This window comes from Haemaphysalis longicornis, unplaced genomic scaffold (genome assembly GCF_048455015.1).
Source record: "Haemaphysalis longicornis isolate Haplotype H1 unplaced genomic scaffold, Haemaphysalis longicornis Haplotype H1 scaffold_2, whole genome shotgun sequence".
NCBI lineage: Eukaryota > Metazoa > Arthropoda > Arachnida > Ixodida > Ixodidae > Haemaphysalis > Haemaphysalis longicornis.
The window spans coordinates 235,954,090-235,967,880 of record NW_027526295.1 but is presented as its reverse complement, the minus strand read 5'-3'; the positions used below and the strand labels follow the sequence as shown (position 1 = coordinate 235,967,880).

At 48.9% G+C, this 13,791-nt stretch overlaps 1 protein-coding gene across 1 annotated transcript in view; it reads right to left on the bottom strand.

The window, feature by feature from the left end:
• Positions 1 to 1,386: 1,386 nt before the first annotated feature.
• Positions 1,387 to 13,791, bottom strand: part of LOC144170164 (salivary anticoagulant protein P23-like) — a 33,322-nt gene continuing 20,917 nt past the window's right edge. The window contains exons 7-8 of the mRNA XM_077699770.1: positions 3,355 to 3,537; positions 1,387 to 2,665 (exon numbers count right to left, since the gene is read on the bottom strand). Of these exons, the coding sequence (XP_077555896.1) occupies positions 2,357 to 2,665; positions 3,355 to 3,537 (492 nt within the window). The 3' untranslated portion in view covers positions 1,387 to 2,356. The remainder of the gene's footprint in view (positions 2,666 to 3,354; positions 3,538 to 13,791) is intronic.

The following is a 13,791-nucleotide window of genomic DNA, read 5'->3' as shown; positions in this document are numbered from 1 at the left end:
GGGGTCCAAGGGAGGAAGGTCTGGGATTTCTTTTTCGCAGTAGAACATTACGTCGTTCAGTGTTCCAGATTCCTGGCAGAATTTACATTTAGCTGACTACTGACTACTGTGTGGGGAAGAGCAAAGCGGCCCCCCGTAGTGGAGGCAAGCTCGTAGAACATGACTGGTCGAAAGCAAGGTGATCTGGGAACTCGAGGAAGAAAATAGCTGTCGACTGTGCCGACTCCCCGAGTCCCCACGACAGCACTAACCACCCCAGGTAAGCAAACCGCTCGACTTATGAATATCTTGCGACCATGGCGTCGTTGAAATAGAACATTCATCCCGATATTGCCATTGTTCTTGCACGCGAAACGCTACCATTCGCTCTCACAAGCTCGTATATTCGTTGACTGCCCTTTTTTCATGAACACCCCCCCCCCCCCTCCCCCGCCGCTGGTTGGAAGTCGTCTGAGAAGCGGAGGGATCGCACATCTACAATGGAGAAGCTGCGACCAGGTGAAACGCCTTTACCCCGCACTCTTCCGCGCGCGCACGCACGCACACGCACACGCACGCACACGCGCGCGCACACACACACACACACACGCACACACACACACACACACACACACGCACGCACGCACGCACGCACACGCACGCACGCACGCACACATGCACGCACGCACACACACACACACACGCACGCGCGCGCGCGTGCGCACAAACACGCATTCCCTCTCTCTCTCTCACACGCACACACACGTGAGAAGCATATGCACTACGTAGTAATAATTTTATTTTGTGATGGTTTATTCACACTTTAAAAGAAAGAAGAGGCCACCTCTTGGGAACGAAATTTCGTACACTTTTTTATCGGCTTGTGAGTATTTTGAGAGGGGTTCCCACGCAATCCCACGCACTACCGTAGATGTACAGAGTTCTGACAGGCGGCAAATTAAAGGCGTAGAAAGTATCGAACAGCCCCTTTTCATCTCTTTAACCACAGTTAAATGCCCTTTTCTTGTCCTTAGGTTGCCCACAAGCTCGGAGTATTGTGCCATGGTTTCCGTGTCTAGCGTTACACAATTCTAATGTATACTGATTAGACTAGGGGTTTCCGGAGGCCGCGCGCTTAGTTTCACCTATATCACCATCTTGAAGGAGGCTGTAATAAAAAAAACTGCGGTTGATTCCTCTATCGTAGGAATCAGTAAAACACGAAAGTGAAATGTGCAGCGAAATCTGCAGCTGAGCATGATTTCCGGGTCGGTGGCTATATGGTGGGTGTGCTTGGTGAGCGATGTCCTGCTGGCGGGTTGCTTCGGCAAAAAAGTACTGGCGTCATTTCCGTGACGAAAATGACGTTAGTGAAATATTGGGGTATCGGGGCATAAAACAATAACGCGTTAAAATATAAAACCCGAAAACGAACAACCCTAAGCGTGACGTACTCTTTAGTACTAAAGGTGGCTTCCCCGCAAGAAGACCCCATGCGCAGGGGTGCACCCTTTACAGGCCACTTGCTTCGTTGTACAGGCGTCACTTCCGTGCCGGATATGACGTCAGCGAAATCTTCGTGTATCCGGGAATAAAACACTTTCGTATTAAAACATGGTACCACCGGGAACCATTGCATCACATCTTCAAATAGCTCTTATAGGGTTGCTGTACCCAGAGCGTGCACCTTCCTGCCGTTATTCAGTTGTTCCTAGACTAGTTTATCTTCATCGGGGAAGGATGTTTTACAGAGTTGAACGAATGTAGAGACTCGAGTTTTTGCCACGGACACGCACCGTCCAATGGGCATAGAATAGACGGAGTGGCGGTCAGACACGAATACACATTGTACGATAACATGTAACAAATTTTGTTTCATGTTAAAGTCTCGCTAAGCTGCAACACATACCGCGACAATACAACGTTTTTGCCGCAATTACAGACACCTCACCGAGTAAACCAGTAAATTTGCTTGTGGTCCCTTTTTGCGCTAAAGTCTCCCACAAAGATAGCTCGTACCGCGCCATACTGTGCAATATAGAGGAAAAGAGGAGTAATATTTTATAGGTGCGGGCTCCCTTCCATCTGAAAATTCACCTCCTTCTGCCACCAGAGATACTGAAACCTGACTAAACATCAGCTGACGTTAAGTTTTGTGCTATACGCCTTGTTCCTCTCGTTTATTGGTTGATAGTCTCTTTGGGTGGTATTTAACGGCAAAGGTGACTATTGTGGCCACAGTCACTAAAATCACAGGCATACCTCAGTGTTTTGATTCGCAAACTCCCCACAGACATAACAAATGAGGGGTGCAGTCCGAGCGGTGTGAACGCTGTGCGTGCTTTTGATTGAATTCCAACTCGGTCATCGCTGTGGATCATGCACGGGGCAGATCTGTGGAGGTGACCGCCCGGGCGAGGAGCTGTGCGTACTCGTTGTTGAGCAGGGAGTCCAGCTCCCTGGCCGTGTTGGTGCGCACGTGGTGCTTGAATCCCCGGCCGCGGTCCTCGTTCAGGTTCAGGTTGGCGCCGTAGGCCACATCCAGGCTGAACGAGTTGACGAGGAAGGTGCGCAGATGGCCCTGCTTGCCCGGAGCTGCCGTGGCCTCGATGCGCGCGTTGCCCACGCGCACCGCCACGTTCACGGGAACGGCCTTGACCGTGCCGGCCAGGTCGTCGCCCTTCGTCTGCGGAAGAAGAGACAGGGTTGCACGGGAGGCAGATATTCGTGAGAGGGGGAAAGAGAGTAAACATTCACTGCCGCTGAGCATTGGGGCTCTCCAGGAGTGGGCATCACCTGTCCCGGGCCGGGTGCTCCCCAAAGAGACTGTTCCGCGGAGATAGACAAGATAATGTGAATGCTCACATCTCACTCACTCGCTTTCCACAGCCCTGACGATGCCTTGAGTCGGCTTAAAATAAAACTTCAAATAAAAATAATTATCATTGGAGCTAGCATGCCTTCGATCATATGGCTGCTGGTTTTCAAGTACAAATACCGCGTAAGCGATTGACGGCGGCCCGAAACGTGCCACCCTTGGTTGGCATGATAGTGGGGTTGAGCAAGAGATTCCGCTCGGAAGGATTGATGGGCTGGAGGACTTTGTTGAACGGATTGCCTGAGGACCACGGGAAGCGTTTTTTTTTCTTTCACATCACCCACGATCATCATCACCATCAAAGAAAGTTGTTTTTCCTGCAGTCCGTTTTCGACTCGGCATACACTGTTAGTGAGACATAGAAAGCTTCGCTTTAAAAGGGATTCCGACGCATCTTGGTCCACTCCAGCTGTTCCCGCGCCATGAAAATAGACTTAGACCAAGCTTAGGCCTGAAGGATAAAGGCATGCGAGACCCGGAGGCTCCAGTGCACTCACCACGGCGACGAAGCTGGCAGTGATGCCGCTGAAGTCCAGCGTGCAGCTGATGCTGGTATTCTGACCGACGCGGGAGGGCTTGTCGCAGTCTCCCAGGCGCCGGATGCCCGTGTCAAAGCCATGGAACACCCCCGCCGTCATGTTAACCTTCAGGTCCCGGTTCGTGAAACCAGTTTTGAGCACCTGCAAGAACGCGAGGAAGGCGAGCGGCCAATTTCGTTTCGGTTAAACGTACCACGGCCGCTTGATAAACGCCGGGACAAACACCTCCCACCCCACCCACATCCGAATCCGCTCATAGCTTGTCTCCCTTTTTTCTTAAATACGAGATTTTGGTTACACTTGTTACGATAGATATAATTTGGGAGCGTAACTTGATATTTAGCTGTCTGTAATGCTACCACTGTAATGCGACAACCGAAAAGTAATGATTAAACTGAAAAAATAGCGCGCCGTGCAATGTATTGCGCATAATCGATGGTAAAAGGCCTCAGTCCCGTTTGTTACGTTTCCACCCCGTTTGTTGCGAACTGCTGCACTATGTTAGATCGGAAGCTTTTTCTTGTGGTAAACGTGCTGCCGCACCTGAGAGTGGTCCAAAAACGTGCGGAAATTATGTGAACACAAATTACCTTGCTTTACTTTGGTTGGGTTGCACGTAAAAGTCTTGATTCCAGTTCAATTAAATAGAGAAATTAGCAATCAAATTGGCAACAACCAGGAAATCATCATAATTGACATGTCATCACCGGTGTGGAGTGTGTACTTTCAATTCAATTTAAAGACACACATTAGTTACACAATCAAACGAATGTTAATGGCATCATGCCGACAGTCGTTGGAGATTGTTTCTGGTTCATTTCACTCACTCTATTTTGCGCCCACCGGCGCGCACAGCTATAGGTGGTATTCGTTGAAAAGTTTAGCTGTCAATTTCTTCGCTTGGCAACATTGGCCGATGCGATACGGACATGGCGCGGCTTGTGCAACTGCGCCCGCACGCCGAAGAAAAAAAAAACACCGCCGTGTCTCGCCTGCTTCGTTTCAACCCGATTCTCAATGGGGGTGTCAACAGAGACGTTATTAATCGCACTTACAATGGGCTCGTGCCCTCACTTTGCGTTCGGGAGGTAGAGTTTGGAACATCCAACACAGATCATGTGGTTCGCATGGTCAAGTACCGCCATCCAGTGGAGCCCGACGTAACCAGTAACGGCGCACTCACATGGTTGCCTGCACGCGTGCCTCGCCAGTGAATACAGGCTATAGCGAACAGCAATTCACAGCCCGCTGGAAGCCGCGGATTAGTAAGCGTATACAGTCACTAAAAGTAGGAAAACTTTTGAACTGTAGGTGGTGACGAAGATGAGGAAAGACCACCAGGCCTTTGAAGCTAGGTGGTGGCAAATTTTATCTAGCCTGCCTGCTCTCATTAGCTGGTATTTTCTCTAAGTTTGACCTGTCGTGACTCAGTTTGTCGCCTTACCTAGACACCCTTGTGAGAAACTACTTTAAATCACCTAGTGCCATCAGATAAGAATGTTTATTCGGAAGAATGGTGCGTTAATATTTTTTAGAGAGGAAGCTTTATTATACGGTATATCTTTCAGGGTCATTTATCGCGTCGCAAGTGACCTCCAGCATCCGGCGTGCAAGGTACGCCTTTCTTATCGCGTCCCTCGCTCGGAGCCTCGCCGTTGCGACCCCACCTGACTACGCGAGGGTAAAGCAGCTGCTTCGCCTGAGCTCGATCGCTCTGCGAGGGCAGCGTCGTCTGTACGAGCGCTTGAGCGCAAGCGAACCACGTGAGTAGTCGAGGATTTAACGGCTGCTTCGTCACGCTTGGTCCCCTTGTCTCGCCATTGATGGCGAGACCAGGAGGGGCTTTCTATGCGTTCCCTTCAGTGCAAGAGAAAGGAGGAATCCAGCCAATCAGTAGATACAGCTACACGGCAGGCACAAGCAAAGGCAAAATATCACGAAATACCGCGTGCGTAGTATTTGCTTTGGCTCATGGTAACTAGGTTTAGAGGTGTTAAACTAGAGCCATTTTTTTCTTCGCCAAAAAGGGGCCACGTAGGAAAAACACAAGTTTGGTTCATTCTTTTAAAAATTCTTTCTTGATTCTTGGTTCACCCCTTTTTAACGCACACTTCACTCAAAGAAGCTGTATAATTACGAAAAACGGGAATGGCCATGCGACTAACTAGCTCATTTTCCGCAACAGAACCTATGATGTCATATTACGAAATGTGTGATTGGCTCAGAACGGCAAAAGCAAATGCAAATTAGGTAGGGCTTTTAAGCTTCGCGAAGGAGCTATTTGTGCTTAAATGTAATGCATATTCATTTTACAGCAGTAAGAATTGCGGGGTAAACGATAAAAGCTACGAAAATACACGTAAACATAGAAGCACCGATGCGCACTGCTGTTGGTACTGGGTGCACTGTGCTCTTTTTATCTGCACAGCAGCCCGCCGCTTTGGAGTTGTCTTACACGACACTGGCCGATCGGCGTACGCGACGTTGTCTTACGTGACCCGGTTTTTCGAGCATACCCCATATTTCACGAAACGATTACTCTCTACCGTAACCAACACGAGTCAGGTGCCAACATAGTAAAAAAAAAAAAAAAGAAAACAACGGTGCACAATGGTCCCCGGATCAATATGGTAGCGCCATCTGGGAGGGCTGATGGCAAGCAAGGCTGCAGAGCCTAATGATGCAGAGGAATTTTGAATGCCCGCCGTTGTGACTTCACTGCAGACGTCACGAAAACACACGATTTGGCGGGAGAATGAAAATTTTAACCTATATCAATATAATTTCTCAGTGCATACCGCATCGTTTGCTGCCGGACAAGCGCTAGCGCCACTAGAAAACACAAAATCTTTCGAATAAAACGAACTTGTATTTTGTCTGCATGGCCCCTTTAATGGTTTCTCTGCTTCAGTTGAAAATGTCAGCGCAACAGTATACGGTACTTCGTCGTGTGCAGCCATAAAAAGTGGCGAGTGAACGCATGTTTAGCTACAGTCAGGTTTCGATTGTAATTTTTCGAATCCGAAATAATGTACACTGGCTGTATACTTTGGCGTTACGGAAGTTGTGCAAGTGAACGTAATGCAAGCGTGTTCGGTTTTCTCAAAGACAGCACCTTGAAGAATAATGAATACGCGCTATTTCTTTTGGAATTTTTATTTGTAGCCATAAAGTGTTCAGAGGAAGGATCTTTCTTTTGCGCCGTTATATTAGTCTGCGGATAGCCGAACTATTTGTGTTGATTACTATTGGCGCTCGTGGAGTGTAATGTTAAATGACCATATTTAAAACTATGGGTAAGGAAGCGTGGGGCTTTGAATGCGAAAGCATGATGGCTTCCCCTGACGTGCCCTGGCGATGCTTATCAACGACTTCACTGCTAAGTCGTGCTTGCGTCCATCTCCTCGCTTACCCTCATTCGTTGCATTCTTCGCCTCCTGTGTCTCGGCCTTACTTGCCGGCGTATTCACGTGGTAGAGAAAGCGCAGGCACATCCGGCGCACGAGCACTTTCCATTGCGAGACACGGCGCGGATAACTCCGACTGGTGGAATGGCGGCACTTCACGGCGCCACCATCTGCTCAGAATCAGTGTCCTTCGGGGTTTGGGCGCACCAACCCTTCTCAGCGCAGTCTCGTGCCCAGCGACGCACGCGCTAGTCACGCCTTTAGTGAACCAGAAGTTCGAGCTGCCGTGACGTAGAGGTAGAGCGCTCTTCACACCAAGACGTACCAAATCCTCTTATCAAAGTGATTCATGTACTTGGTTTCCATACCTAAGAAATGTGACGTGAATCCGACCATATTTAGTGTGTTTTTACGCCTTGCGCGGCGACCATTTTTGGAACCGCGACGCGGGTTTTCGCGTAGTGGGCCATTTGCAAGGGGGTTTATTTGCTGGTGACGGCTGGCTCGCACAAGGCGGGAGTCACGTACTGTGAAGGAAGAGCGGAACAACTGAGGTGTCATCCGACTCTTACGATCAGCGCGCTCGGTCCTGCCACATCACAAGCCTCCTTCGCTGCACACCGGCATGGGTATGTTGCGACATTCACCAGGGGCACATAAACACTCGGGGCATAGCAGATCCTCACTTGCAACATACCCGTGTGTGGCATGGAGCGACTGCCTGCGCTAGCATTTCACACTGCACGCCTTCTCACGAATAATTTTTCAAGCAAACGAGCGTACTACCTGAGCGATGGTATCGGAAGAAAGACAAGTGCATTCCAGTTGGCGATGCTGCTGGCAATACCTCAGCTCGCCATGACGCGGATACGTCGCCATTCCACGGCTATTCAGCTTCTAGGGCAAACCAATGACAACAGCCCAAGGCTTCACGGTTGTGCCTAAACGCGGTTGGTGCAAACACGGCCCTTGCTGCATCCGTATGGCCCCCTTAGAAGGAGCGCCGGGCAGAGATGACGACGTGAAGAACTTCGCGGTCCACATGAGCCCAACAACAACAAAAAAAAAAAAAAAATCACGGCAATTCTACCTTGCGAGAGTAGATGACCAGCGGAGCGGCAAACATGGGGGTAAAAAAAAAAACATTTTGTAATGACTCTATTGGACCATCGCCTCTCACTAAGTAACTACAACGTCGCTATGGTGTAAACTGTACGGCACACTCTTAACTGCATACAAATTCTTGAATAATGTCAAGTCGATGCGCGTACGCCGCTGGGTGCTTGGTTTGGCTGGATCGGGGTGGCATAGCACGCCAAGTATCTCCAGCACGAAACGCCTAATCCCACCTCCTGACCCCTTTACTGGCCCAGACACATCCACGTTGAAATCACTGACTCGACCACAGGAGTAATGTCATCGCAAATAACGCACACACTCTGGGCACGCCTACGCTTTCCTTAAGGGTTCTGCACGCGAAAACATTTGTGTCAGACTTATCGTGTTAAACTTTGCCAGGTTCAGATTCCAATGGCGGCCTGTCCGGCTCCAGTGATTCTTAGCATCCTCTGCTGCGTCACAGGTCTAACCGCCGCCGTGATCAGATGCTTCGCAGCCACTGGAGACTGAGGGTCGTGGGTTAATTGGCGTATTCATAAAAGGTTGTGACCATTACTACACCATGCAGGGTGGCCGATCTTGCTCTCGTGAGGGAGTGCGTTACCGGCAATGGTCGCCGGGTCAGGCCGGACCCTCAACCTCATTCTGCAAGTTCATCAACACGAGGATTTTTTTTTTTAATCTGGTGGGAATTGTCTGAACCACGGTCGTTCTTCCCACGAGGCGGATGCTCTACCTCTATGCCACCGCTGCACATATCAGTAGAAATATGTACACAATGTAGAAATATACGCACAAGGACATATTAGTAGACTTTAAGAAGAAGAAATGGACGTGGGAACGGCATGTAATACGAAGGCAAGATAACCGTTGGTCATTAAGGCTAACAGAGTGGATCCCTAGAGAAGGCAAGCGTGGCAGGGGGTGGCAGAATGTTAGATGGGCAGGTTAGATCAAGAAGTTTGCGGGATAAACTGTCCGCAGTTAGCGCAGAACCGGGATAATTGGAGATTAATGGGAGATACCTTTGCCCTGCGTAGATAGGCTGGTGATGATGATGATGATGGACGCCTGCGCCGCTTTGCTTCCGTTCACCGTACTCGACGGGCCTCGTCCCCTTGCTGCAATTTGCTTCGTCATAGGCTTCCTTCTTACGATTTCGAATGGCTTCCATCTGTCTCCCAGGCGTTGCGCCATAGCTCGTTTTTGCATGCCGCAATGTGTCGGGAGAGTGGGCGATGATGGTGGATTTTGTTGTCTGTCTGTTCGCTCACTTGGCTGCGTTCTTTGGCGTCCTTGCTTCATTTACGGGGTACTAGCGTGGACGACCGCATTTCGCGGTTGCCTAGTTGAAGCGTGCGGTATGGGATGCCTCGCGCTTCAAGACACGAGGAGCCTCGGTAGTTTTTTTTTTTTTTTTTTGGGGGGGGGGGGGGGGGTCATAATAATTACACCCAAGACACACACAGCTCTGCTGTAGAAAGTAGAGGGATGGAAAGGAAAATTTGACTTTCTGGCTAGCAACTAACTTACCTGGCTTAAACATTATATTGGCACACAATGGGGTGTCCATAAACGGGTCAATTGTTGCAAAAACGAACCTCGTCCTTATGATTAGTAACAAGACAACGTCATTAACGATGTTGTTCTTTACCTATTTCCTCTGAAAACGATGGAAATGTAACCGTTCTTTTTTAGATGCGACGCATCTCTTGCTCTGAGGCATGTCCCTCCTGCGTCGTCGTTGTCGCGCCGTACGTCCGCATCCCTCTTCCGTTCTTCTCTCCGACAGTTGTGGGCAACAGCTGTGCGCAACACTCTCACTCCGTCTCATTATTGTAAACAACAGCTGCGTGCGCGCGCTTCGCTCGCTTCGCTCCGCTCCCGTCGCGCAGCGACGCGCGGCGTGCGCAAGTGCGCGCATGCGCGACTCTCCTCCGTTGTCTCATCTCCTTCAAGCGCTGTGAATATAAAGCGGCTATCGCGCTGCGGCGGTTCAGTCAAGCGCTCGCTCTCGTTCGAATCGGTGGTTGCCAGTGCCGGTAAAACACATGTACACTTTCATTTCGCGTATGCATGCGTATGAAAAGTAAAATTACGCCCATCTTCCCGCGTATGAGAACACTCGCATGTGATGGAAATGCATCATACGCGTTTACAATACGTTTCACCCGATTTAGAGAATCAACCCAACGGAAACACCAATTGAACCCCCCAATGCGTCGCATCACACCAGGGTTCCCTCGCGGGAAGATGGGCGTAATTTTTGTGTGAGTCGGCTATTATAAATGCGCCGGTTAAAAGAAAACAAAACATGCGGAACAGACAGACATTACCAAATTTCGCGCTCTACACGAAGACATAAAGAATACAGAATGTATGGGCCGTAAGCGCTTCAAAAACAAGCGTACTTGAAGTTCAGTTGCTGATATCCATGCACGCGTATACGAGCTGTTAGAAACAGCAAAAGGGAAGGCGTGGAGCTCAAGAAAGAGCTAGAAACCGGGCAGCGACCACGATTCACGATCAGGAAGCTGAACACAGGCATCCGCAAGACGTCTCACTGTTTACATATCCAACTAAAAACACAGAACAAACGACATCCACCATTCAGTCGCTAAAAAACAACAAATTTTCTTCAAGCAATGAAAAAAAAGACGGACGGCAGTCTTCATTTTGTAGCAGTTTATTTGACTCTTTTCGCGGAATTTTCACGCGCTTTTAAGTACATGCGCAAGTGTATAAGGAAAGCTATTCTTCGCCTATTCTCTAGGAAAAAAAACTCCAGTCAAAGTACACTCAAAATGTTCATGCTTGGGTACGAACTCCGCGCAGGAGCATAGAGATGCTTCCTTTCTCAATTATACCTGGCCGAAGGTCTTCGGACAGATGGATTTCCGACCTGAAAGAGTACAACCGCCGTGTGACGAGACTCGTATCAAGCGTTTTTTTTTTTATTACTATTGCGAAGATAGCAGCATCGGTGGCGCGGAAGCAGCAAGCAGCAGATTTATTCTCTTGGTGCATGTACCATGTTCAAGAAAGCTATTAAAATTGTGCCCGCACACGAACTTAACGAAAATTTGTGCATTGGCTAGAAGCAATTGGGGATGACGTTACGTGGGTTGAGTCCGGAAACAACAAATAGCAAATGGCTAATGAATTTTCCATTTGTGAGTGCATTTCGTGTTCCACTACTGTCATTCTTTGTCTGTATACTCAGCAGGAGGTCAAGGTTTTAGTTTATTTTGAAAGCTCGAAATATAAAGAATTCGCGCATCTCCAAGAAGTGAAACTTGACGAGTGGGCGGAGCACTGGGGATCGTTCTTACCGTAAATCACCAGTGAGAGTCCTTACTGCTGCTAAAACGATTTCCAATCCAATCCAATCCAATCTAATCCAATCCAATCCAATCCAATTAATTTCAATCTAATCCAATACAATCCATATCCAAGTTCAATTCAATCCAATTAAATGCAATCCAATCCAATCCAATGCTCCTCGCGCATGCGCAGCATGGCTCTCCAGGAGCTCTCTCTCTCCCTCTCTCTCTCTAACCTTCTGTGAACTTTTTATTTTGTTCTTGTTAGCCTTTTTGTGAACCTTTTGTTCACAGATGTTTCGATTTACACGGCGCCTCGAACACAGATCGTTCGGGGACTTATCATGAGCGGTATATCGCGTTGCCGTCAACTTGGTGCCGCATGTGGTTTGACGCTATCTGAGTCTTCGAAGCTCTGGCCTTCACGGTTATCGAGTTCCCGCTTGTTCCCACGCTGTTTATACAGGCTAAACACGCCCGCAAGCGGTCGTACCCCTTCTGTGTGGTATTTGCGCATGCGCCGTCACAGGTGCAGCCACCATATCTGTGTGGCTGAGATGGTGCCAGAAAAATTGCCCTCTTTAAAAGAATTTTCCCTCAAGAAAAATGTGCCTACATTGAAAGACAACACCCAGAACGCGGACTACACATATCTGAATTTAATTAAAAGTGTGGGATACCTGTGGCCAATGTCCTTTCAAGAGTCATGTGGTGCCATCATCTTTCTCACCACCCACATCAGCTGTCCGAAATTGTTTCCTCATCTATGGGACCCTAACAAACTACTGCGCACGGGTTTTTTTACGAATGCTGTGCACTTGCTACAACCCGTACGGAATAAAAACCTAAGGCAAAATTATTAGGCCTAAGCGGGGCAAGGAGATTCGTTCCAGCAACGTATGCTTCCTTCGCTAGACGGTGACAAAGTTTTTGCTGTTCATTAACTTCCTTGGGGTAGGCTGGACAAAACAGAGGAATGGGAAGGAACACTTGCGAGCTAACGAGGAATAAAATGGCCTCTTGCTTTAGACGGCGCACGCATATATTGAAATCGGCGAGTACTGCTTTGCGGAGCGCGACACGTAGTTTGTACCTGTACCCTTCACAGTGTTTATAGGAGGCCGTTTCGGGAACTGCCATCGACTGGCCAGATCGCAATACTACGTGTTCGTTCGAAAGCTGTCATCATCATCAGCCTACTCAGGTCCACTGCAGGACGAAGGCATCTCCCATTGACTTCCAACCGCTTCTGCCCTGCGCTGCTCGAGTGCATTTTTTTCGTACGCCCATCGTGTTATTGGCCTTCCCCTTCTTCTAGACCCGTCTCTAGACATCCGTTGTACAAGCGGTACGAAGAGCTGTAGGAAACTGAAAATAACCTGCGGCTACAAAAGGCGCTTCAGCTGATGGGCACAGTGCGCGAATGTGGTAATAAAAGGAACGAGATGTGGAGGAGCTGTACGAACCACCACGTCCCAACTGGAACTTGTTAGTGATGCAAGAGCCGCTGCCGCAGATAAAGTACTTTGTACCAGCTATAGCCTTCATTCCTGGGTATGCAGTGCATCTCACTGCTAAGAGAATACTAATGTGGGAAGTGTACAGTTTGCTGCAGAGCGGACGGCACTGCTCTCAGCGATGCGAGAATTGGCAGCCCCACACACCATTTTAGACCACATCGTCTTCCCAAGGGGGCATTGGATAGTGCGTATGGAGGTGTGGCACCTTCTTAGCTTCCTGCAGGAGCCGGGACTGGCAGATTCATGATGAACTGACCATATTGTTGACTCATTATGCGGCGCTCGGGCGGAGCAATTGCCAGGCTAACACTGCCTGATCCAACAAAAACACAACCCCCCCCCCCCCCCACCACCACCATCACCACAAAAACTGTTGCAGTTGACAAGGCCATCGGAATTTAAAGACACCTTGTAATACTTTTTTCAGCTTTTTTTTCTAGACCCGGAATGCTTTCAGAACGCAGTCAACAAGCACATCCAGTACTTAGAATGGGGGGTCACAAAGGTCCTCATTCAAAAATTACTGCTCTACGCGTCCATCATAGAATTTAGAAACTTGCTCAAAAGATATTTCTCTCTTTCCTGGTCTTGGCGTTAGTTGCACCCTCGAATGCCGTCATCGGCTGTTAGCCGGTTTCCTTTGCATTGCAGCAATAAACGCATTCGATAGCCATGTTAAAGAAAATCGCCATAAATGCAAAGCAGAAACGGAAAGCGTATGTGCTGCGACAAGCAAATTACGCAGTGCCGCTTTATGTTGGCGATAGCTGAAACATTCGCAGTGCTTCCAGGCACGAAGAAAGAAGCGAAAGCGTTTATCGGAAGTTTTGCACGATCCTTTTATGAAAATTGCCAGCCTTTGAAGGGAAATACGACCGGCGGGTGCTGATTCTTCCGACAACGTTAGCCGTTAATGCAGTCGCACGCTATCGTAGGACAACGTTTCGTTAACGCTGAACTTCTGCAGGTGAAAAACGTCAGCGCAGGCTACAAACTAACCAAACTATCTGGAACTCGAACCTCAGG